General features: G+C 36.9%; 1 protein-coding gene across 3 annotated transcripts in view; it reads right to left on the bottom strand.

Annotated features, from left to right (window-relative positions):
* Nucleotides 1-2,156: 2,156 nt before the first annotated feature.
* PGM2L1 (phosphoglucomutase 2 like 1) overlaps nucleotides 2,157-25,650 on the bottom strand; it is a 42,812-nt gene continuing 19,318 nt past the window's right edge. The window contains exons 4-15 of one of the 3 annotated variants that reach the window (XR_004970376.1): nucleotides 25,089-25,173; nucleotides 21,513-21,596; nucleotides 18,091-18,284; nucleotides 17,067-17,256; nucleotides 16,658-16,755; nucleotides 15,681-15,861; nucleotides 13,887-13,980; nucleotides 13,436-13,565; nucleotides 13,030-13,219; nucleotides 9,860-9,993; nucleotides 7,316-7,704; nucleotides 2,157-4,541 (exon numbers count right to left, since the gene is read on the bottom strand). Coding sequence is in view for 2 of the 3 variants with exons in the window: in XM_036324989.1 (XP_036180882.1) it covers nucleotides 7,602-7,704; nucleotides 9,860-9,993; nucleotides 13,030-13,219; nucleotides 13,436-13,565; nucleotides 13,887-13,980; nucleotides 15,681-15,861; nucleotides 16,658-16,755; nucleotides 17,067-17,256; nucleotides 18,091-18,284; nucleotides 21,513-21,596; nucleotides 25,089-25,173 (1,483 nt within the window). In the remaining variant the exon portion in view is untranslated. Of the gene's footprint in view, nucleotides 7,705-9,859; nucleotides 10,064-13,029; nucleotides 13,220-13,435; nucleotides 13,566-13,886; nucleotides 13,981-15,680; nucleotides 15,862-16,657; nucleotides 16,756-17,066; nucleotides 17,257-18,090; nucleotides 18,285-21,512; nucleotides 21,597-25,088; nucleotides 25,174-25,650 lie in introns of those variants that run through there. The other 2 variants (XM_036324989.1, XM_036324990.1) reach the window with 2 other exon arrangements.

The following is a 25,650-nucleotide window of genomic DNA, read 5'->3' as shown; positions in this document are numbered from 1 at the left end:
AGGGCTGGATTTTCTCATACCACCTCCCCCACTCTCACCATCATCTCTCAGAGACCTTCTGCTTAAATGTTTTCGTGACCTTCATCACCTGCTGATTCAAGACCATGCTTTCTAGCGTAGCACACAGGAACCTCCCTCTCCCACATCTCCACTCACATCCCTACCCAAAATGAACAATAGCAAGCCACTTCACGGTGCTCTGCACACTCATGCTGCGCTCTGTGCTGGCGATGCCCTCCCCTCTTCCTTTGCCTGGGCTTTTATTGATACTTTCTCCAACACTGTTCCAGCACTGCACTGGATGTCTGTCACCTCCTGTACACACCTTAATTTCCAACTGGTATATTCATTCTGTGTTTTGATGCAAGGGTAACTGCAGGGGCCTGCCTCCCACTACCATGTGGAAGGAAGTTGAGGGAGTCAAATACTTCCCGATCAGTTTCTAGTTCCAGCTAGGAGGCAGGCAGGTGACAATAGACCGGCCAACTGGGCCTTCCCTCCAGGTGTTTTGAATACAAAGATGATCTGTCTGGTGGTACAGGGGCAGGTAGAAAGGTGTCCTGAATAGGCTGTTCCAGCAATAACATGGTTGCTGTCTCTCTTTTCCTATCCCTGATACCTATGCATTTCTAGGCCAATTAATATTTATAAAATGAATGAACGAATAAGTACAGGGGTAAAGGTCAAAGACTAAATTTAAAGCAAATTACATGCACGACTGGAACATTTAATGATCAGAACCAGAGGTAAAGAAAGGGAAATAAAGATAAATGATCCTACCACTAAAAGAAATGAGGAAGAATGGTAAATTTTATTGTAATTTAAACATAACTCCAACATAACTCCATTTATATACACACCAACTCTTCTCCACTGGGGATGACAACAGTTCTATTATTTTTGGCCGAGTTAGCTTCCTGGTCCCTGTTTAGATGGGCCTCAGGCCAGTGGCCTTGCCCTTATCCTCAGAGATTGTTAAAGAACTTGTCAAATAGCACACATCCAGGAGAATTGAAAGATGACTTGGAGGCTTCAAGATATGAAGCCACTAAAAAAAGGCTGGAAGAAAATGCTGAACTTTTTGAACTTCATGAATTTCAGCATGAAGTGGGTACAGATGACCCTGAGGCAGCAAGAAGTAGGCCGTGCCTAGATGATACTTTATTGGGTTTACAAATCTTAAAGCTGGTGCTGTCACTACTGCATATTTCTCATCATGTGCAGCTCTGTGCATGTGCAGAATCAATAATTTAGTGTTTTTCTTCAGCAGGTAGAAACATGAATTCATTCATTCAATAAATAGAAGGTGTCCCCCCCCCCCCGCCCAAAATGTACATGCACTTTAACAGCTGATAGCTCAATTTTCACTCCTTTTCAGGTTGAACTGATTTGAAATAATAAATGGGTGACGCTGGACTAAGCTTTGAACAAAGAAAATTTATCCTGAAGTGCCACTACACTTTTTTTATGGGGACACATAAGAGATAAAGTTTATGGTACAAAACCAGGGATAGTCGATGAATTGAGGGTGCACAAATACTGAACGAAATGATTCTTGATGTTTGCAATTCCATTGCTTGGCATTATCAGCAGTGCCTGATCCAGAACAGTCATCAGTTTGAAAACAGTCATTGACAAAAAGATTATTCATTTCTGTAGATTCATTTAAATTTTGAAAATGAACTGTATGTTAATACACACTGACTTTATAATCATTCAAAGTGTGTACACATTTTTTGGGACACCCTGTATTTACTGGGCACCTGCTTTGTGGTAGGCAGTATTACAGTAGTGAAAAAGCTACACTCATGGAGACCATGGAGACAAATCAATGCTACTTAATTTATTTGTTCACTTGATCATGTGCTATGAACAATATTACATTAGCACATGCTAACAACATGGACAGACAAATGAGGTCAACTGAAGGAGAGAAAGAGAAAAATAAGATGGACAAAACTTTAATATCAAGTCTTTTTTCTGGGACTTCTGATAAACCAATCAAGAAATATCTATTGGATAATGAGCTAGAATATTTATGTAGGCTCAAAGTGGATTCTAGGATGTGTCACACATATTTTAAAAATGTATTCAGTTTGGATAGCAAACTTTATGAACTACACAGTAAGATATAAAAATTACACAGAAATTCATGCTTAAAAAAAGACCTGTTTATTACTGACAACACTTCATTTGGCTAAAACCACAAGAAATCCACAACACAAATGCTTAAAGTGCAAATTCTCAGTATTTAACACCCTGGTGTTTTCTTGGGGGGGGGGGGGGGATGGGAAGATATTGACAGAAACTGTTAAAACAAGGGCATAATTTTGAACTACTGCTACACAGTCAGAAAAATAATTCATTCTTAACTGCACACAATTTATCTGGCATAGTCAATGATGTATACAAAGAGTTTATTTTAGCCCAAACAAGAAGGCCTCACCATATACAGATGTGGACTCTGGAGTGGCTCTTGTCAGATACATGCTGAATCATAACGCTTGAACAAAAATACACCAAATACTACTAAGTTAGTTGTGACTCACTTGGACGGTAGCACTAGCAGGCTCAAAATGGCACTTGTATTCGTGATGTTAAGTCTACATAGACGCTTTCTCAGCCTCCGTGGCCAATACCTTACTGTGAGTGTAAAACACTAGGCATTAGGCACAATTTCCAAATAAGAATATGCTCTGCTTTTTCCGGAGAAACTGAGTATTTAAGGATGTGTGTGCCTAATAAACATTACTTACACATTTCCATGGTGAGGATTAATATTTTTATTGTTTATCAAGCTATTTGCTTCTTTAAAATAAAACCCCTTAATGACTACTATCACCAATTAAGCACTCTGGAACAGGTACTATATACTAGGTGGTGTGGATATGAGAAATAATAAATGCAGCTGATAGTCAAGAAAGAGCGTAGTCAAGGGACGCCAATAAATTAAAGAGAACAAGTGGCCAATACCTCTAACTATAAGGTTCGTGGGTCACGTAACTGCTCCCGGTCAGTGTCACCTGTCAGCAGTACTTTCAAAGGTCAGCTACCGAGGGGCAGGAAACATCCTATCGATGTTCTATGTGTCTATGTCTCACCCCCGAGTCAGTGTGTGTACGCCCAGGGATGGGCGGCAACTGGAGGGGGTTTTGGAGGAGAAAACGGAGAGGCCACGTGATAAACACGGTGCTCCTTTCTGGCGGCACCAGGTTTGGTTAAGATCGAAGGAGTCGTTTTTATAGCAACACAGTTTTATTATGGAGAACGCAAAACCCGCTTACATTTCTGAGACAGGACATGAACTTCGTGAGTGGTAGGCTACTTCTGATTTTGCTCTCAGACCCCTTCCCTACACATTCTGCTTTAGGGTCGTGCTGATGGAGAAATCTGAGAAGCAAACTTTAGCTAGGTCACTGTGCCCTTGGTCGCTTTACTCATTCTTTATGTTCTCTCTTCTAAGTACATAGTCTTTAATGAATAAAGAGAAAAGCTGGCTTAATGAATATAACAGGATGATGAATATCTTAACCAATGGTCAACACTAACTTTGTTTCCAACTAGAACTCAAGTCATGCTGTGTCCTGAGACAATGACAGATTCTCTTCTTTTTTACTTAGACTCCTTATGGCTTATGAGAAGAGGCTTTGAGACACAAATATTTAAAAATAATTTCCTCAAATCTTGTGCTTTGGATACCCAAAATACAAGGAAACTGAAAATAATATGCTAGATTAATTGACCATTCATTTTGGTTAGTATGACTCTTTCCTCATCAGTTTCTAGAGCAATCTCAGAAAACAAGTGAATTGTAAAAAGCCATTAATAATTTAACATATAGTATCCAGGTAGACCACAAAAAGTTATGAAATAGATTTAAAGTTACTTCTTACAATGTCTTCTCACAATAACAAAATACTCAAAAGTCCATAAACCAACTTAGTTTAAGAATAAGTTTAAAGCATTCTGAAAGATACAGTTAAAGATTTCTTATCAGTGAGGTAATAGGGCAATAGCATTTCACAGTAACAAAATGTAGGAGGAAAGAGGGAGGTAGAGAAAAAAAAAGACATAAAATTAAATTTCTCCAAGCAGAATCATGAACAACAGGAAAGATCTGAAGGAAATACCAATAGCAGCAGCTCATAGAACAATTCCTCCATTAAACTCCATATCTTTGTTGCATCAATTCTAGAAGCAATCTGCTTAAGAAACAGAAGTTCTATTTCCTATATAGAGATATTTCAAAGTGTCCAATCTCTTAGAAACTCTCTGCTAAAGTTACTACATCCAAATAACAATACTGTAAACTTAAAACAAACCCCTCAAACACCCTATAATGCTATACATTCTTCAAGATGAACAAAATTGTGTTCAAGTATCACGTAATTTGCCAGATTAAATTAAAAATAACATCTAAGTAGGTCTTATTCACTGTACTCTACTACTCAACAAATTTATCTTATGAGCTAAATTATTATCGATATGGAGTGAAATTCAAATGTTACTTTCAGTGCTCTTTTTGACATCTTTGTTCCAACCTGAGTTAAAAAAAAAAAAAAGGTTTAGAAAGAACCTGTAAAAGCCATTTAGCATATCCTATAATATTTAAATTTTTATTCTCTTAAAAATCAAAATCAAATTGAAGGCTTCATAACAATTTCTGCCCAAGTTTTTAAATCATAAACTATTCATGTTGTCTTTTTTTTCCTTTTTTCTTAAAGACCCTTATTCCCTCCTATTTTATCCTTCCTGGAGATGGAGAACAGTTTGTTATATTCCTTCTTAATTTAAGTTGTTGAATAAAAGACTCAATAACTTACGATTTACTAAACTATCTCAACAGCTTTCTCCTCTCCAGAATTAAATGATCTTATTTTTTTTAAACTTTTCCCTCAGAGGTCTTATTTTCCAATCTATATTTTATTCCTTTTCATTTCTGCTATATCCCCTCCCCAGTTCCCATATGTTCCTAAGAAACAGCCTTCTCTCAGAAACTGATCAGTAAGAGGGGTTCTTTTTCTCAGGCCTTAAAACATGGCCTCTTTAGTGGTCACGAATAAAAGAAAACAAAGGTTCACTACTCATTCATTGTCACAACAAATAAACACAATTAAACAACTTGCCTACAGTCCATTTACTCCCTGTTTTTAGGGTGATAAATTTGCCCTTGACAAAAAGCATTTCCTGTGCTACCTATTGACCTTTCTATTGTTTGCTTATTTCTACTGTTTATTCCCAACTTATGTTTTAATCTTGCCCCACGAATTCTTTCCTTTCCCCAGAGTTCTAGAAAATCCCAGTTTTGATCTGCACACTCAGTGAGGATGCATTCATTTCCATGAGATTGTTTATAAAGAAAAAGATAAACAATAGAGAGACCAAAGTTGAGACCTGCTGGTCAGCACTTCTGTCTGACCTGGTTGGCTGGGGCTCCCGAATTTATCCTGTTAGGCAAGTGTACACCCACTACGGCCAGTTCATGCTAAATATCACACTCAAGTAAGACTTGAGAATTTGGCTAGAATCAAATAATTTCCTCAATTTATACACTTTGGGAACACTTGCAAATTTTTATTAATTTTAACTTTGGATTTTTAATTTTTTGAGATAAGAATCCAAGCTTTAATAACTTTTCACCTTGATTAAGATGACTGAAATGCTGCATTACATTAAAGCACTCAAATAAAGCTGTTCTCTTTACGATAGAATGACAATCATAACATGGCTTTAGAGATTGTAAATGGGCTATTGTATCATTTTAGCTCCACTTTGTTCTTCAGTCAATAAAAAATAGACACTGAAACCAAATATACATATTTTCCATATATATAGCATTGCTCATACCACTTTGTAGAATATAGGCCATTTCCTAAATTAATATCTACATTCCTAAAAGTGCATAAAGCAAAAAATTCTACACACTTTAGTACGAAGCCATTGAAGACAAACTCATTTAGAAATATGGTGCTCTACATTTAGCTATCTGTCTATTATCTACAGTCATACAAGATCCAGCTATACGAAAGGAAGAAAGGAATAAATTAACAATAGTGGCAATACAATAATTTGAAAATTACACTTGGATAATATAAGTTCAAACAAATGTTAGCCAATAGCTACAACAAACCAAACCACGACTTAATAAGTATTCTAATCAGTTCAAATTTATGTCATTATTTTTAGGAAATAAATTCTCTAATACCAGTTATCTTCCATAGGCAATTTGTTTAGAAGATTACACCCAAGACCTTGTTATTGTTACCTCTTAACTATGCCATATGTGTTTAAGTATTCTCTGAGCTATATATAACAGGATACACTTTTAAAAAGGATTGAACACAGCTTCTCCACGGTCTCTTTAGAAGGCTGCAAAATCAACCAGTGACCTTCCAATTTTTTTTTTCCACATCAGAAAATAGTTACTCTTGTGATAAGAAATTGTATAGAAGCCAGAAAGATGTTAGGATAAACTGGACATTAGTTTGAAAACATGTAGTTTTAGTGTTTCATAATACCTAAAATCTGAATGTTTTATTTACTAGTAAAATTGGTATTACTTCATTTGATAAAGGAATAAATCTATTTATATATTTATAATCCAAATGTTAGACTTTTAAATAAATTGAGCTATTTTCTCAGTTCAGATCTTTTTCTTGACTCAAAGGCTGTGGTAGCTAACATTTAATTCTAACATGAAGATGCTTAACTACAGTTACATTGAGCCTGCTTTTATTAATAATTTTATATACATTCATAAGATCTTAAAGTCAGCAAACCTATTTAATATAGAGGGAATGCACCTATACAGTTTGAAAGATTTTCCTGAACTGTCTGAAAATTAATGAATTAAATTATATTCAATGCAGGAACACTGTTTCAATTCAAACCATACCCTGAGAAGGCACTGAGAAATTTGACAAGAACCAAGTTTCTAGGAATATTGCCACTATTGTCTATGTTCAGTAAACGTGGAATTTTAAACACATACAATAAATTTACACTGCACCAGCAGCACTGAAACAGAAGAGCTGGACACCACATTTGTAACATCTGTTCTAAGCTAGAAATGCTAAATACCCTATCTCACGTACTCTAATTTGTAAGTCAATACCTATGATGTAACAATGACACTTTTCCACAGTATTCTGAGAGTAGTGCTGTTTTCTTGCCAATTTTGTGAAATAAATTTCTTAACTAACTCGATAATTATACATTTATCTGCCTATTTTTTTTAAATAAAAACACATGCTATACACAATTACAAGAATATGGAACTAAGCTTACTTAATCACACTTTAATAAGAAAACTCACTTTTGCACAGTTTTGTTTCTGTTAAAGGAAGAATGACGTTACTATAATACTTTTAACGTCATGACTTTTGTTCAAGATTATGAAAAATTTGAATCATTTTCTCCAGACTACTTCATATCAAAGTTATATGGTTTGTTTAGTCAGCCAACCAAAAAGAGAAAAACAAAAGGAAAAGGATACTCGGCCAGATGAGATAGAGAGGGAATGCTAACACAAGTTGGATGCATGAAGTTCTTGGCTGCCCTGTTCCATACGACAGCGCAAAGTGATGATGTATGAATGTCCACTAAACAGAACGCCAGATCAGCCCATTTTTACTGGGCTCAAGAAAATTCTCTATCAAAGCTTCAATGAGTTTCTTCAGTTCCTCTTCTAGTAAGGCAGTGTCACTGAGGAAAAAAATGAAGAGTTCTGAATTTCTTGAATTTCATAGCCTTAAAATTTTAATTGTTATAACATTTTAAGAAGGCATATGCCTGATGGAATGATTAAACAATTGGTAAACAAAAGAGAAATTTACTCATTTAAACTAAAACAAGACCAAGGGTGGGGTTTAACACACAAGAAATATCACAAACTGAGGTTGACCTGCATTAAGAGGAGACCCTTGGAACATGATACATGGATGAGTTATAGCACACCTAAAGATTTCTCCTGGGCGAGGAGATTTAATGGCTTAGAACACCAAGACTGGGTATTAAGAGAAATGGCTTCCTGAAACACTTTGAAGAATAACCTGTACAAATACTATGGGATGATACGGCATTGTCTTTCAGGCACCAGAAGGAAGTATCAATATAAGAATGAGATGTTTGAAAAATAAATGGACACTTACAAGTACATCCTTCAAAGTCCTCACCGGAAGAGCTACTGTTGCCCAAAACATTTCCAGAAAAGCCTCTTGTAAACTGCCTTCAGTTATTTTACACGCTACTCAACAAACCAGTTTTTGTTACTTCAATAATCATCCATCATTTTTATAAAACTTTTTTTAAAATATATTTTTATTGATTTCAGAGAGAAGGGAGAGGGAAACAGAAACATCAACGATGAGAGAGAATCATTGATCAGCTGCCTCCTGCATGCCCCACACTGGGGATTGAGCCCATAACCAGAGTATGTGCCCTGATCAAGAATAGAACCATGACCTCCTGGTTCACAGGTCGACACCCAACCACTTACTGAGCCTCACTGGCAGGGACATCCTTCATTTTTATACAAATGTAGCATTACCCAATTTGGTTTACTTTAAACTCTGCTCTCTCCACCACTCCCTCCCACCCCCGCCACCAAAGGAAACACAAAGATTTAGGGAAATACTAAATAATATACCTTGGAGTCAATTCCAAAAAAATCTTCCCAAAAATATATTGATCAATGCCAACACTATAGAAGGTACTACTTTTATTAAGTTTAAACAGCCTTTGAATATGTTTATTAAAGTTATTTATTCACATACTCTTAAAAGGAAATAAATTGGGCAGATCAAATCATATTAGATGCAACAAATGAATATTTGGCAATAAACAAATTATTTGTTGATCATTTCTTTATATTTACTATTAAAGCTCAGAGAGCCTCTCTAGGAATATAAATCCACCAAAATTTAAAAATTTAATTCCCAAATGGTATTGCTGCTTTGGAAAATTGTCCAGAAGATTCTCAAAAGGTTAAATATAGAATTACCATATGATCCAGCAATTCTACCCCCAGATACATACCCAAGAGAAATGAAAACCTATGTCCACATAAAAACCTGTATGCAAGCATTTGCAGCATCATTATTCATAATAGTCCAAACATCCATCACCTGATAAATGGATAAAATGTGATCCATACAATGAAATATTATTGAACCATGAAAACAATTTTTAAAAAAAGTACTGATTCATGCTACAATATGGATGAACCTTAAAAACATTATACTAAAAAAACAAAAACAAAAAACCCCCACCATAATGATATATAACCTAAAAAAACCATTATGCTGCCCGACCGATGTGGCTCAGTGGTTGAGCATTGACCTACGAACCAGGAGGTCATGGTTCGATTTCTGGTCAGGGCACAAGCTAGGTTTGAGGGCTCCATCCCCAGTGTGGGGCATGCAGGAGGGAGCCGATCAATGATTCTTTCTTATCATTGATGTTTCTATCTCTATCTCCCTCTCCCTTCCTCTCTGAAATTAAAAAACAACAACACCCAAAACTAAAACCATTATGCTAAAAGATGCCAGTCACAAAGAACCACATATTTTATAATTCCATGTCTACAAAATGTTCAGAATAAGCAGCAAATCTATAATGGGAGAGAGCAGATTGGTGGTTGCCTAGGGCTGGGAGAGAGGGGAAGGGGAAGTGACTGCTAATGGGTATGGGGTTTCCTTTTGAGGTGATGAAAATGGCCTAAAATTGATTGTAATGATGTCTGCACAACCCTGAATATACTAAAACTATTGAATTATATACTTTAGTGGGCAAACTCTTTGATATGTGAATTATATCTCAATAAAACTTTTTCGTATATATTTAAAAAGTCAACTCTCACCTCCGGTCAGGTGATGCGCACATCTCTGCATAATACTTGATCTTTGGTTCTGTCCCACTTGTCCGAAGAGTAGCAACACAACCATTTTGAAAAGTAAATGTAATCATCTGGCTGTTTTTACTCACAGGCAACACCTATGCACAATTGTAACAACAGCTTAATTGCACTTGTTTCAGTTTAGCAAGATGAAAAAGTTCTGGAGATCTACACAACAATGTGAAAGTAGTTAACAGTGCTGAACTGTATGCTTAACAATGGTTAAGTTGGTAAAATTTATGTTTTAACTGTTTACCACAATTAAAAATAAAAACTGTTAAAAAAGAATTATAAAATACTACATACATAATTTACAAATGTACCATTTACTGAACATTTATGATACAGTCATTGGATTATACACCTCTCCTTACATACATGGTCTCTGGACCCCAACAATAATCCCGCAAAGTAAATACTACTGCCAATTTACGGGCAAGACTCAGAGTAAAGGACCTGCTCAAGGTCATCCGCTAAGTGGCAGAGCAAGAAGTTGAAGCCAGGTCTATCTGTATCAAAGTCCAAACAGCCTCTACATTTGCCAAGTGCTTTATAATTTTAAAGTACTTTCACAGTTTATTAACTCGCCAGGGCAGAGTGCACCTATCCTGGGGGACAGGCAAAATAATTCACTGGGGTTCAAAAATTAATATTTTTACCTCAAAATTAAAAGCACAAAAAGAACCAAAGCTTTACTGACAGTAAATATATGGATTAACACTGTTACTCTTCCGAGACCACAGATTGGTCTGTGACGGCATCTCAAAGGAGCTGTGGGGGCTGCCCTAGAACAGGGGGTTTTGGCAGTGGGGCCTTCCCTCGGGGGTCCCGAGCTCGGTCCTCTCCTTGAGATCCCTCTCTCGGTCAGTGCTACTGCCATACACTAGTTCCTAAGGCAGAGACCTTCCTCCCTGCTTTTTCACTCACAGAACATCAACTCACAAGTCCTGTCTATTCTATCCTTTATTTTACTCAACATGGTCCACTTCCCTCCATCACTACGGCTACTGTTAAGTTCTGGCTCCCATTCTCTCTCACGGAAACAGTGCTAACGGAACCTCCTGCCTGGACGTTTGCCCCTCTCAACCCACTCACCACACTTTAGAGAGCACCCACTCACCACACTTTAGAGAGCTATTTGTGTTTGTTTGTTTTTTTTTGTTTTTTTTTAATTTAAACCTTTTGGTGTATGGGATGCTGCTGCAACCAACTAAACCACCCGGCTAAGGTTACTAGTGGTTCTTTATATTTTTTATTATTTTTTTCTTTTATATATCTTTATTGATTTCAGAGAGGAAGGGAGAGGGAGAGAGAGATAGAAACATCAATGATGAGAGAGAATCATTGATCAGCTGCCTGCTGCACGCCCCCAACTGGGGATTGAGCCTGCAACCCAGGCACGTGCCCTTAACCAGAATTGAACCCGGGACCCTTCAGTCCGCAGGCCAACGCTCTATCCACTGAGCCAAACTGGCCAGGGCACTTGTGGTTCTCTAAAGGAGAAGATGTCTTCTCACCTCCAGACCTAGCACTGTTGCTCCCTTTGCCTGAAACACCCTCTGTTCCTCCTACGTTTGGATAGCTCCTACTCTAGAACACAGCTCAATGAAATCCTCCAGAAAGTCTTCCACAAGCCCCCCCGATTCTGAGTAAGGGCCCTTCCTATGCTCTTCCATGGCTCCCTTTGCACCCCCTGGTAGCACTTATCATTCTGTAAAGTAATCACTGTTTACTTGTTCGTTTCCCCCACAGGACTCTGAGCGCAGAAACAGTGCCTTTGTCATTGCTGTATCCCAAGCATGCCTGTGCCTGCAGCACAGGAGGGTTCCGATAAATGCCTGCTGAACACACGGATGAATGTCAATCTGAGTTCTTGGAGAAGAGCGAACTCAGGAAGTCTTTGACACTGACTTTGTGATCTTAGGGGATTAACTATATCTATACTACTAAGCACCAGTGAGAAACAAATAGAAAAGCCCTTTGATTAACAAATATACACTTTAAAGCAGCAGCCACCAACCTTTCGGACCTCATGGACCACCAGTGGTCCGTGGACCACCGGTTGGCAACCACTGCTTTAAAGGGAGTTAAGAGGGGAAAAAGCAAAACACAAGAACTACGATAAGCATAGCAACAATAGAAAAATGAAAAGAAGCAAAAAAAGTGGTTCTTTAAGTAGTTTACAAAGACACAAAAATAGATACACACATACGTGCACACGCACACAATACCAATGACGGGACCGATGTTTGTTGACTGGATGTATATACACAAAGAGAATATGGGTTGTATTCTCCACAAGAGGCTACAGGTTTCCCCAAATACATCATGCCCCTAGAATCTTGAGTCAACATCAGAACATTATAAATGAAAATTTAGGCTAATAACAACAACAATCACTAAATATGATCAGCAAATATGTGCTGAGCACCTACCATGTAGGCAGGACATTGAGAGGCATAAAGGTACCTCAGAAATGGACCTGCCATGTACAACACGGATAACATAAAACAGGAAGTGATGAATGACAAGGGGAATGAATATGTAATGAAACCTCAGGAGAAAGCTATTTGCTTATGGGACTTGGAGGGGACTGTGGAAGAGGTGACATTTGCCCTAAGTCTTGCATATGGCTAAGGTGTAGACCTGCAGCAGTAGGAAGAAGAGGTAGACTGAAGACATAGCTTGAGCAAAAATAGATAATTTTTTTTAAGTATATATGCAAGAAACTATACATTGTTCTATTTGGCTAGAGGTATAGGGAATAAAGCTGAAAAAGGGAGATTATAACTAGAAAGATGGGTAGCTTTGAAATTATAGGCTTTTGGACTTCACTTTCAACATTATTTATTTAGCATCATCACACATTCTCCCTCCCTTCTTCCTTGTCTCTTTGCCTTTCTCATTTTTGTTCTCACCTCTCCAGGCCCAGAGGGTAGCATACATTTGGGGAGTGATAAGACAGGATCAGAGTCAGAGAGTCAGTTAGTGGACTTACAACAGCTCTGGGGCAAAGCAATGGATCCTAGTTTCAGGAAATGAATTGGCTTGAACTTCCTCTATTTTGCCCTAGTATGAAGTTAAAAACTGTTAAAAACTGTTTTTTGTTGTGTGTGTTTTTTTAAGGTACTTACTGATTTCTTATTAGGCTGGCTGCTGTCATATCCAGTGGTAACGTCTCGTGTATGCAATATAGCAAATGTCCCACAAAATTTTGGATATTCTTTTGGAGAATCAAAATTACGAAGCCTTTCAAATATACTTTTGATGGTATTTGGATCATAACACAAGAAATATGAAGTTTTTGAAATATGATAACCATACCTGCACACAAAGATTTAAAGTGTTAAAATCAGCTTTCAGATAACTCTCTAGAAAAGTGTATATTAAAGATTATAGTATTATGTAGAAAGTGGCAGTCCTTAACTGGGACAATTTTAGTACTTTTAAAAAAGGATCGACTATTTCTCGAAAACAAGTTTAGCTGAAAGTAGGACAAAGAAAAACTTAGCATGTGAAATTCATAATAGTAGGACTTACTTTTCATAAATCTTAACCAGTTGCTGTTTCAACGTTATATTCATGGTTTCCAGGTAAGCTGCCATCTCAGCAACAACAGCGGCTGCGCTCACCCCATCTTTATCCAAAACTGAAGTTCCACACAGAAAACCTGCGAATTAAAAAGAATCTTTAAAAAAGAGGAAAACGTAAGCCTGTAATAAGTTCATCAGTTTTACATTTCTTCAGCAGGACCAACGAATTTAAATCCTAGTAATAAATGAAGCACATTGACACTGAAGGTATTTAGGGGACCTTTAAGGGTCTTTTTTCTTTTTCTGATGAGAAATGGACCTACACATTTCTGAATGCTCTTTGGTTTTTACAACTCAGAATACAAAACCAGAAGACAAAAATTCCTCTCTATAGAATCACTACATTAAAAAAAAATGCCCTCATTCAAATTTCAAAGGTTTTAATATTTACTACATACCAATAGACTCTTCAAATGCAAAAAGGACTTCTTTCCCATTTTCCAGGAGGTCTTTTATCCTACTTCCAATCCATTTAAAACCTGGTAATGTTTCCTGAAATGCAGAGGAGGCCACTCTTGTTAAGTGACTCTCTCATAACACATATTAGAGAAAAGCAGGCCACTAAAAGCACTACATCACACTCTCACAGCGACCGCCTGTTACGGCTTTGGCCCATAAAGATTTACATAGTGGTGAACATGTAGTCATAAAGTGCACGGACCACCTACTATTTACAACACAATGTAACAAGTGCTTTACATCACTATCTTTTTAACGCTCACAAAAACCCTGTTGCTGAAACAGGTTCAGAAGTCCAGTAAATTTGCCCAAGATTATGCTGCACTTAAGAGATGGAGGCAGGATTCAACTGCACTGTTTCTCAGAAACTGTCCCGTAAGCTGTATTAAAAGCACCAGGATAAGAACACTTATGAAGGTTGCGATTTATTCCCCTTGAGTAATCGAAGGCCATAAAGCTTTTTAATGATGCACTTCCAATATTATCACAACATATGCCCGAACCAAGTGTTCTTTACCATAACACCAAGTCCTTCTTTGGTAATTAGATTTGAGGACTTTTCATCTGATTAGCTATTGTTCCCTTCGTAGACATGAACTGTTTTAGAGTCAACAGAAAGGGCATCTGATACACACTGACTCTAGAGCTCAGCATTACCAACTTAAGATTCCTAATTCACCTCTCTACCTCCTCACTGGAAACATAACATAACATAACATAACATAACATAACATAACATAACATAACATAACATAACATAACACCATACATAACAAACATAACATAACATAACATAACATAACATAACATAACATAACATAACATAACGTAAAAGCCAAAATCATCTGCCACCCCTATTTCCCAACAACAACAACAACAACAAGGAGGAAGTAAATTTATAATATTGGTCTTTAGAATCATTTCTTTTTTCTCTTTTGTGCTCATTATACATTTTTCTTGCCATAAATATAAATGATAAAAACGTTAGTATTACTTATAATTCAGAATCTTAGGCTTAAATAAAATTTCATTTTTTTCTATTTTGCTATTTGTATTTTAGAAAGTCTGAGGTTGAAAGCTCTGTTTTATTAAGACAAATACAATTTTCTTTTACTCAGCCAATTAATGTTAAGACCCGTAGCTTGACTGTGGCTCAAGAAAAATGCCCAGAGGTGACATTTTCACTAATACTTGGCAAAGATGGCAGAGGAAAAGCAACTTCATTGACATTAGTTCCAGTGGCAGTCAGCTTAGTCAACTGCCTGAGGCTCACAAAGGTTAGTGATCTGTGCTGAGAGAGGGGCATCATTTTTTTTGGATGTAGAATCTCTGGGTCTTAATTTGCAATTTAGAAGACTACTTAAAGTTTCTTAAGACTGAACTTGAGGAGCTTACACAAGTGGTCCCAGACACCTACAGTTTTTTGGAATGGATTTTATGTTATTGATGAAGCCAGGAACCAGATTTTCCTAGTATGGAAACCAGATATTATTGTATGGAATAATAAGTATTAATGCAATTTCTAAAGAACACTTAATCTTAGTTTCAGAAATTCACACACTGGATGAATTTGGCTCAAGTGTCTAAGCTATCAAAAAGATTAAATGTTAACAAAATTAGAAAAAAAGTGGGAATCATAAATGAAATTGATAAAAGTCCGTTTTGATGAGGGGATGCCTTTAATTTATAGAAACAGGGTTAGAAAAGTGGCTACAGGTATTATCTATTCTTACTTCAAAATGAAATCCTTCTTTAAGTGCAATTGCCTTCAAAATTTTGGAAGAGACTGTGGTGGCTAACATGTAAATGTTCTTCACATCAGCATTTCCGGATTTACTTTTCTTCCAGCAATCAAACATCCACCACCCAAACAGAGCTGCCAACTCATTTCCTGAGAAAACTTTCCAGTGACCACTGCAGGGAGAATAAAAACTCAAGTCAGGAACTTTATAACTTCTCATTAAAGCTTCTTGACCCCCAAGACCTACAAATCATCAACCCAAACACTACTGTATGGACTTTTTGAGAAAACATTTATGACTACTTTTCTAACTGACCAGGGGTGAGCTTACAGTAGAAATGGTAGCAATGTCTTTTGAAAAATTGTTACTTTTATTATCCTGTTTAATTAGAAAAAAGTTAATATAATGTCCTTTCGATGTAAAGACAGTTGTCACAACATTATAATAGCAAAAATACATAGCAACTCAAAGGACCAAGATTAGGAAATGATCACATTGATAAGCAACCTGTTGTGATATTATGCCATTTTAAAATTTAATATTTTAAACAATAATTAAGGACAGGGGAAAATGCTCACAGTATGATATTAAATAGAAAATAATCTACATAAAATTATATACATGGTGGGGTAAAAGTAGGTTTACAGTTGTTCGTATGGAAAATAATACAATCATTAATAAATAATACAAGAATAAAGTGTTTTTCGTACTCTCAACTATAAACCTGCTTTTGGCCCATCCTGTGTAGTATGGTCACAACTTTGCAAAAACAAATATATCTTAAATATTTGAGTACAAAAAACATAGAAAGAAAATGTTAAAATATCAACCTAGGTGTTTATTTCTGGATCGTGGGCTTACAGGAGATGTATTTTCTTATTTTTAAAATTATTTCCAACAAGCCTATTCGACTTAAAAAAAAAGTTCATCAAAATTTAAGCTTTTGATCAAATAACAGGTCTACTGACTTCTCCTGAAGCTCTGCCACCGCCAGTCGGTCTGCGTCGGGGTCTGTGGCGACCACTACCCGGGCATTTTCCTTCTCTGCCAGCCTCAAAGAGAGTTCCTGCAACAGGGACCCAAAAGGCCAGATTGCATTGAGGACATTCAATTCAATGTTAATATTCCTAAATGTAGGCACTATGCCAGTCACATGAATTTTAGAAGGAATACAATTCAGCTAAATTTCAAATAAGCCTGGAAGTAGGAATATCTACCATAGAGATTTCAAACAAAACAACCTATGGCTCCTATATAATTTAAAAGATGCAAACTAAAGTGGTTTCTGCTTTTTTGAATCTTTGAATTGTCAATGAGTTCTATCTATTTGATGAAGTTTAATACACTAATAAACATTTAAAGATAAAAGAAAGATACCAGCACAGATTCTCCCTCCTCAGGATTCGGGCACTTAACGGTAGAAAAGTCTGGGTCGGGATCTTTTTGTTCTGGTACTGGAATTGGAGGCTTAAAACCAAACACTTGAAAAGCCAACTGCACGTAGTCATGTCCAACCCCATGAAAAGATGAATGCACAAATTTCAAGGTGGTCTTTGAGTTTAATTCCCTGTAAAGAAAAATCATCATTCAATCGATCTAAAGCTCGTTACTTGAGATATACTTAAAACAAGCTATGGAAAAAGCTAAAATCGGTTTTGTAGGATAGGGAAAATATACTCTGCAAGCCAGGATGCTTTCCAGCAATTGTGTTAGCTGTTTATGAAGTAGTTATGAAAATATGGACATAGAAAAGGCAAAATAAATTTTTAGAGAAAATTCCCTAATCTTATCCAGAGAGAATACATATATTTAGCTACACTTTTTAAATGACCTTACTGAGAGATAATTAATATACTATACAATGCATCCATTTAACGTGTACAATTCAATGGCTTTCACTATATTCCGAGTTTTTCAACCATTATCATAATCAATTTTAGAACATTCTCATTGCCCCCAAAAGAAACTGCATACCCCATAGCTGCCGCTCTCTAACCCTCCCATTCCTCCCAGCCATCGGTAACCACTGTTTCTGTCTCAATAGATTTGCCTACTCTGGACATTTCATATACATAGAATCATATAATATGTGGTCCTTGGTGACTGGCTTCTTTCACTTAGGATAATATTTTCAAGGCTTATCTATGCTGTATTTTGCATCAGTATTTCATTTCCTTTTACAACTGGATAATATTTCATTGTTTGGATATATCATATTTTATTTATCTCTTCATCAGTTGATGGATATTTAGGTTATTTCCACTTTTTTGCTATTATGAACCTACTGTTTAGCTATAATTTTAAATATAATAAACATCCAACACATTTTTATAGGTATTTCTTTCCCTTATTTGTTAATCTTATTCTAAGGTAATAATATCCTATAGTTCCACTTGGGTACCTGTGAAAACAGATTTTTTTCAGGTCTTCCATGTATCTACTACAAATGTCCTGAAGAGGATCTTTCTTCAGTGGGCTGGTGTCCACTAAATTATCATTCCAGGAACCATTCCAGGGTTCCACACATTCTTCTATACATTTCAGAATTTCCTTGTCATGAGGAGATGTGATCTGAGCACCCGTTTCCCAATAAACCTAGATAATAGGTAAATACACTTATAAATACTTGGAATATTGGCCAGATATTTTCTTAGCTAGAGATATTTGCCTTCATAAAGAAGCACACCAAATTAATCAAGTAGAAAATGTCAACATGGGACGAGATTAATAAACGCCAAAGTATATTGATGGTATATTGAAGTCAAAAAGCTTCTGAGTCACAGAGGTAGGTTTCAAACCCAAACCATACTCTTAAACTACTATTCTATACTGACTATATAAAGCTACTTGCACATATGAACAAAGATTATATGTAGAAGAACATTCATTGTAGCACTGTTTATAAGTAGATCAGAAACAAATGAAATATTCATCAACAGAGGACCAGTCAAATAAATTAGGATTCATCTATATAGGTTTTTAAAGATCAATGAGGCAGACCTATCTATCTATCTATCTATCTATCTATCTATCTATCTATCTATCATCTATCATCGATGACTCGATGCAGAGAATTATCTCTAAGACTGTTTCATACTGTTTTGTACTGTGAAAAAAACAAGAGAATGACAAGTGTATATATGATTACACATGCATAGACTATCTCTGGAAGGCAACTAAAATTGGAAACAGTATTTGCTTCTGAAAGGGGTACTGGGGGAAAGGTTTAGGAGTGATAATATTTATTATGTAACTTTTTAGGCTGTTTAACTTTTGTATTTTTTACCTTGTGCTTATATTTTAAGAAAAAAAAATATTTGAAGGTTTACTATGTGACAAATATGTTCAACAACAATGAATATCAAAACAGACTAAATACCTCCACCCATGCATGAGCTTATTATATTGGGAATGGGGGTGGGTGGGTGTCAAACAACCATGTCAACAAACAGATAATTCATTATAAAGAAAGCAGGGCCCTGGCTGGTTTTGCTCAGTGGATAGAGCATCGGCCTGAGGACTGAAGGGTCCCGGGTTCGATTCTGGTCAAGGGCACATCCCCGGGTGGTGGGCTCAGTCCCCAGTGGAGGTGGGAGGCAGCCGATCAATGATTCTCTCTCATTGTTGATGCTGCTCTCTCTCTCTCCCTCTCACTTTTTCTCTGAAATCAATTTAAAAAAAGAAAAGGAAAGGAAAAGCAAGCAGATAATGAGAGATAGTGGTAAGTTCTATGAAGGAAATAAACAAGATAGATCAGGTCACTGAGGGAAGCTACTTGAGATAAGGTGACCCTGGAAGGTCGTCAAGGAAGAAACATCTGGGCAGGAAGCTGAAGGATGAAAACAAGCCAGTCTGCAAGATCTGGAGAAGGGCAATCCCAGCAGAGGAAAAACAATGACAAAGCCTGGGGAGCGCAGAAGGGCTGGGTGTACTGGAGGCGCTGGAGGAGCAGAGACAAGATAGTGTGACTGGAATGTAGCGAGCACAGGAGAGGAGCGAATGAAACGAGGTTGAAGAGGTAGGCAGAGACAGAGTCCTGTAAGCCCCAAGGTAAGGAGTTTGGATTTTATTTGAAGAATGAGAAGCCACTGGAAAAAAAAATTTTTAATATATCTTATTGATTTTTTTACAGAGAGGAAGGGAGAGGGACAGAGAGTTAGAAACATCGATGAGAGAGAAACATCGATCAGCTGCCTCCTGCACACTCCGCACTGGGGATGTGCCCGCAACCAAGGTACATGCCCTTGACCGGAATCGAACCCGGGACCCTTGAGTCCGCAGGCCGACGCTCTATCCACTGAGCCAAACCGGTTAAGGCCCACTGAAAATTTTAAGGAAGAAAGTAACATGACCTGTTTATATTTAAAAGATCATCGGGCCACTTGGTAGAGAATGGACTGCAGGGGAGAACAATGGAAGAAGGGAAGAGACCAGCTTGGATGCTGTAGTTCAGACAGAAGACAACAGTGCTTTGGAATGGGGAAGTAGAAGATATGGACAGAAGTAAACATATTCAACATATATTGTAGATGTAGAATGTGTTGAACCTGTTAGTGGATTAAATGTTAGGAGTGAAGGAGTGGTATCATCAATCTACAGAGATGGGAAGACTGAGAGGAACACATTTAGGTGTGTATGTGGCAGGTTGCGGGGGAATCAAGAGCTATGTTCTGGGGACACTGGTAATTTTGAGATGTCTACTAGGCATCCCAGTGGTTATCAAGTAGGCAACTGGAAATAGGAGTCTGATACTCAGAGGAGATCTGGGTTATTAGCTCTCTTGACAGTTGACCTTTCTTTCCCTCCTTGCAACTCTCTCATCCCTTTTGTTTTTGTGGCACCAACATTTTCTGGCCTCTCTCCGATCTCCAGCAATTCTTCTTCCCCCCTTCCCTTAGAGTTGATATTCTGTACAGATCCCCTCTGGACCTGCTTTTCTACCATATGTTGTCTCTGGGCTGCTCATCCCAGAGACAACATATAGCTGAATACTTGAAGTAAAGAACTTCCAAATACACTTACATACTCTAATACATATGGTGACCCCCAAATCCATAACTTCAGTCCAGATTTCTCCCCTGATCAACAGATCTTTATGTCTAACTGTATATAGGACATTGCTACCTGGCTGACCAAATACCTCAAACTTAATATATCCAAAACGGAATTAATCTTGCTTCTGTGACTTGTGGGTAGTACTACCCACTTAGCTGGTTAGTATTACTACTAAATTTTATTTTCCCCAGTGCACCTGAAGACCTTCCATACAAGAAGAAACGCAAATATAAGATCATGGACTCATCACCCAGGAGCCCTCAATATTGTGCTGTGTGTTTTCTGTGTGTCCCTCCAGGGCCACTCTTCACCCTTCTCCACCCTACTTTCTGTCACAGAGGCTTTCTGACACATCAAGCGGATCCTGTGGCCAATGGGGAGCCCTGGTAGAAGGTTAGAGGGAGAGGACAGTGATGTCCAAGTACTATTACTCTGGCTCTCTTCCTGCAAACTCCAATTCATTTAGATACAATATGATTATATTTCTGAAATGAAAGACAGGATGGATTTGGAACAGAACGGGGAAGTTGAGGGCAGTAAGATAGAAGTAATGAGACCGATGAAGAGACTTTTTGTTATAATAGAACATGTTGAGAAGTAATAAGGGCCATTAGGAATACACATTCTTTGAGGGTTGGCCTCAATGCTTTTATCTCCCTGCCCCCAGTGTTTGGTTCTGCTCCCCAGTATAGAAAATAAACTCAGCATTTATTATTTAAATAAGAAAGGAATATGTAAATAAGCAAAGAATAGGAGCCCAAGATTTACCTTGTATCCGTTATCTTCTTTGCGGTTGTGAGATGCTGTAATCATCACACCTGCAACTGCTTTGAGCTTCTGGACTGCATATGGCTGAAAAAACAGCAACAGCATAATTTCCTGGCTCCTCATACATGTGACATTAGAATACCTTTGACTAAATAACAGGAAAAGACATCAAGATATAAATAGCCTACAACCTCAACCATCAACTCTGGTTCATTGGGTGGGGCCCATTTCTAAAAGGTCAACAGTAACCACCTGCTAGGCTGAATGGCTTTTCCCCGCTAGTCTCATTTAACTTAGTCCTATGTTTTTTATTACTTTGCTCATTTAACAAACATTTAATGAGCATCTACTATATGCCAGACACTCCACTAGACTCTGGAGATATGAGTGATGAATATAATCATAAAATGTTAGAGCTGGAAGTAAATTTAGAAATCACCTAATCCAAAAAATTTTACACTGAGGTTTATCCAACATTATACAATCATAAGGGAGGAGATTCAAGGGTAGAATACAGGTCTCTTGCCTTCCAATTTGAAAATCTGAGAAAAAAAAATTGGAAATCTGTATATATACTCTGTGGTCTCTATATCATATAAAGGTCAACTCACCATCTTTGTTGTCAAAGTTAATTCCTAGAGGTTCAGTTTCACTTTTTCTTTGTAGGATGTTCCCTCTACTCCTCTACCATTGCATCCAACTTCTCTCCTCCTGGCCATGGAGGGATGGACACGTGGTCCAGTACTGACCAGAGTAACTTATCTCTTGATTTAATTCAGAAACTGGTTCATAACGCCAGTCTCTCTGCTGAAGGTACACAAGGAGGACTGCCTTTTAACTCAAGGTTATGTTGATAAAGGCTGTGAATCTGGGACTGCTAAAAATACCTTCCCCACCAGCTGAGCAAATCTACCTTCAATAAGAGAGGAAGGCCACACAGGGATTGATAGAGTTGGGACTGGCAACCCAGTGGCAGAATCCTATAAAAATGTTCTAAATTTCTGGATCCTTCCTGGTTTCTGTAAATCATTAGAACTAATTATTTAATAACTCCTTCATTTCTTTGAGCCACTCAGTATTTTTCCAGTAAATCACTAGTTACCATTTATAGAGATATTATCTCTTCCTCAAACATTTGGTAAAACTTGCCTATAAAGTCACCTGGGGTTGGCATATTTAATTTGAAAAGATTTAAAAAATATATCAGTTTAATTTCTTTAGTGGTTAGACACTTATTAAGATTTTCTATTTCTTTTTATTTATTTATTTGTTAATCCTCACCTGAGGATATTTTTCTATTGATTTTTAGAAGAGTGGAAGGGATGGGGAGAGACGCAGAGAGAGAGACACATTGATTGGTTGCCTCTCATACGGTGCCTTGACCAGGGCCAGGGATAGAGCCTGCAATTGAGGTATGTGCTTTTGACTAGAGTAGAAACTCGAGACCCTTCAGTCCGTGAGCTAATGCTCTAACCACTGAGTAAAACTGGCTAGGGCCAGGTTTTCTATTTTTTACCAGTTTTGATGTGTCAATTACTATAAGAAATTGGGAAATTCATCTAAGCTTTTACATTTATTTGCATTATGTTATTCAGAATATTGTGCTTTTCTTAATCTCTACTGTATTTATTATTTTTCTTATTAGTTTCTTCAGATAGCCAACTTACTCTTTTGTTGGTACTCTTTTCTTTGTTTCCTATTTGATTTTCCTTATAGCTTTATTATTCCCTTCCTTTTTACTTTATTTGGACTTACTCTGTTTTCATTCTAACATACTAAGTTCAATAGCTTAGCTCATCATTTTTAATATTTTTTTTCTAATTTATTCAGACTATAAATTTGCCTTTAAGCAGGGCTTTAGTTATAGCCCATAATTTTTGCTACTTATTGTTGCTCAGTTTTAAATACAGGCAGTCCTTGCTTTGCACAGTTCCAATATACACAAATGTCTGACACCATGCTTTAGTTAAATAATCCTAGTCTTCTAACAACATGTTTAAATTTCAGTGACTATGCTATATTAACTATAGCTTGCAAAAATGGATAACTGAAAGAAGGAACTAGCCAACAAAGATGAAAATGCAGCAAAAACACAAAAGTGATAATGGTGGAAAGAAATTTGAATTGAAGGGCAATGGAGTTATAGGAAAAAATAACTGGGAATGTTGATAACACTGCTGTCATTCAAAAGACTCTAGATCTGCAACCAGAAGAGCCTAGTGAAGGCGAACATATGGATTGAAGTGAGAGTTATACTTGTGATGAAAAGGATGAAGATGTCCCAGAGGAAGTGATACTGGCAAAAAACAAAAAACAAAAAAAGGAATTCTCAGAGAGAGTTCATAACATTGAAGGTACCAAGGATAAAATGTGGGAACCTAATCCAAACTTAGGAGTGTGACAGTTCACTAAGGCATAGAAAAGATGCTCATTATATTGTTAAGGGATACGACAAGAAGCAAACACTGGTCATATTCTTAATAAGTTATTTTACAAAGGAATAAAACACTTTAGTCCTCAATATTTTAAATTACAGTATACTAAATAAAGAACAGGTTTATTATTTTTTATTTTCCCTATACGTTTTTAAATCAGTTAGCTGCCACGTGTCCAAAATGGGAACCATCCCCACACGCCACAACGTTTTGAATTTACTGGAACATTACATTGTTTACAGGTGTATTTGGTTTCCTTTCGCTGTTTTGTGCCAACACTAGTAGAAGAGCATACCAAACGCCTTTTCCACGTAGAGGTTTGCAGCTACAGACGCGCGTGGCGTGTGCGGAAGGTCCGCCGCTTGTGTCTATAGACGCTTATGGTGTACAAAGGGACCCAACAGTAAGGTTTACAAATGTTTTAATGTTTTGACAAAAAATTTTAAAGTAAGGGTTAAGAGTGTTTTTATGTTTTGACAAAAAAAAATTAAAGTTTACAGAACAATTTTCCCCATTAATGATTTAGCTCGATTTCTATGGTTTTACAGTCCTGCGCCACCATGCAAAGCAAGGATTGCCTGTAATTTTTAATCTTCACTATGATATCTTCATAAAAGTGTTTTTAAAATTCCAACACTGGATTTCTCACTTCTAATCTTATTGCATTAGGGTCCAGGACTATAGTTTAATAAACAGTTCTCTGGTATTTGCTGAGATTTCCTATATGATCCTGCTTGATAAGAATGAACATCCTACCATCACTAAGTGCAGGGTTTTTACACACACACACACACACACACACACACACACACACACAGATCAAACATACTAACAGTGTGTTCAAAGCTATCCTTAATTGTTTCTGCCTGTCTAATAAATCAATTTCTGAAAGAATAGTATTAAAATACTCCACCATGACTCTGGATCTGTCAGTTTGTTACAGATCAAATTCTTACTTGGTTTAGCACACGCTTGTTGAATGAAAATAAATTCAGAGCAACACTTTTCCTTTGATTCTTCTCTTGGCACTTCATATCACTATATTGACAACTACAGGCAGGACAAATCTTTGAATCCTGGCTGACTTAAGAAACCTCTTCCAGAGCAGCAAACTGTACGATTAATAACATAACACACTTACTACAAAAGGTGTAGGAACATATCTTGAAAACAGGTACACAGGAACATCTTTAGCCAATAAGACTGCAGCAGTGAGTTTAGCAAGCCTAAAAAAAGAGAGAAAAAAAGATTAGTCACTCAGTCTTATCATACTTTCTAGAAACCTAACTTCCATAATAAATGTTTCCTATTACAATTATTCTGAATATATGGTATCCTAATATAACCAATTCCTATAATCACTGGTTATTTAAGCTTCATGCTCTAACTTAAAAAGGTTAGATAAATGAGATTTTTTTTTAAAGGAGCTTAACAATAAAGAGAATTGACATTTTAACTTCTTTCTTTTTCTCATTTATCTTTTGATGGCTCTTTTACTAAGAAATAAAACCCAAAAAACGTAAAAATAACAGAGAAAATTGAAATAAGAGACTTTAATAAACACAATATGCATAATTACCCCCTGAAAAAATAAGATATTATGATTATCTATGTGTAAAAATACCCTAAAACTATTCAAATGGGACTACAATGAGAAAATATAAGCTACATCATTATTCCTACCCAGTGCCTTGATCAAAATA

Source organism: Myotis myotis, unplaced genomic scaffold (assembly GCF_014108235.1).
Source record: "Myotis myotis isolate mMyoMyo1 unplaced genomic scaffold, mMyoMyo1.p scaffold_m19_p_10, whole genome shotgun sequence".
NCBI classification, from domain to species: domain Eukaryota; kingdom Metazoa; phylum Chordata; class Mammalia; order Chiroptera; family Vespertilionidae; genus Myotis; species Myotis myotis.
This window is presented reverse-complemented; position numbering and strand designations above follow the sequence as displayed.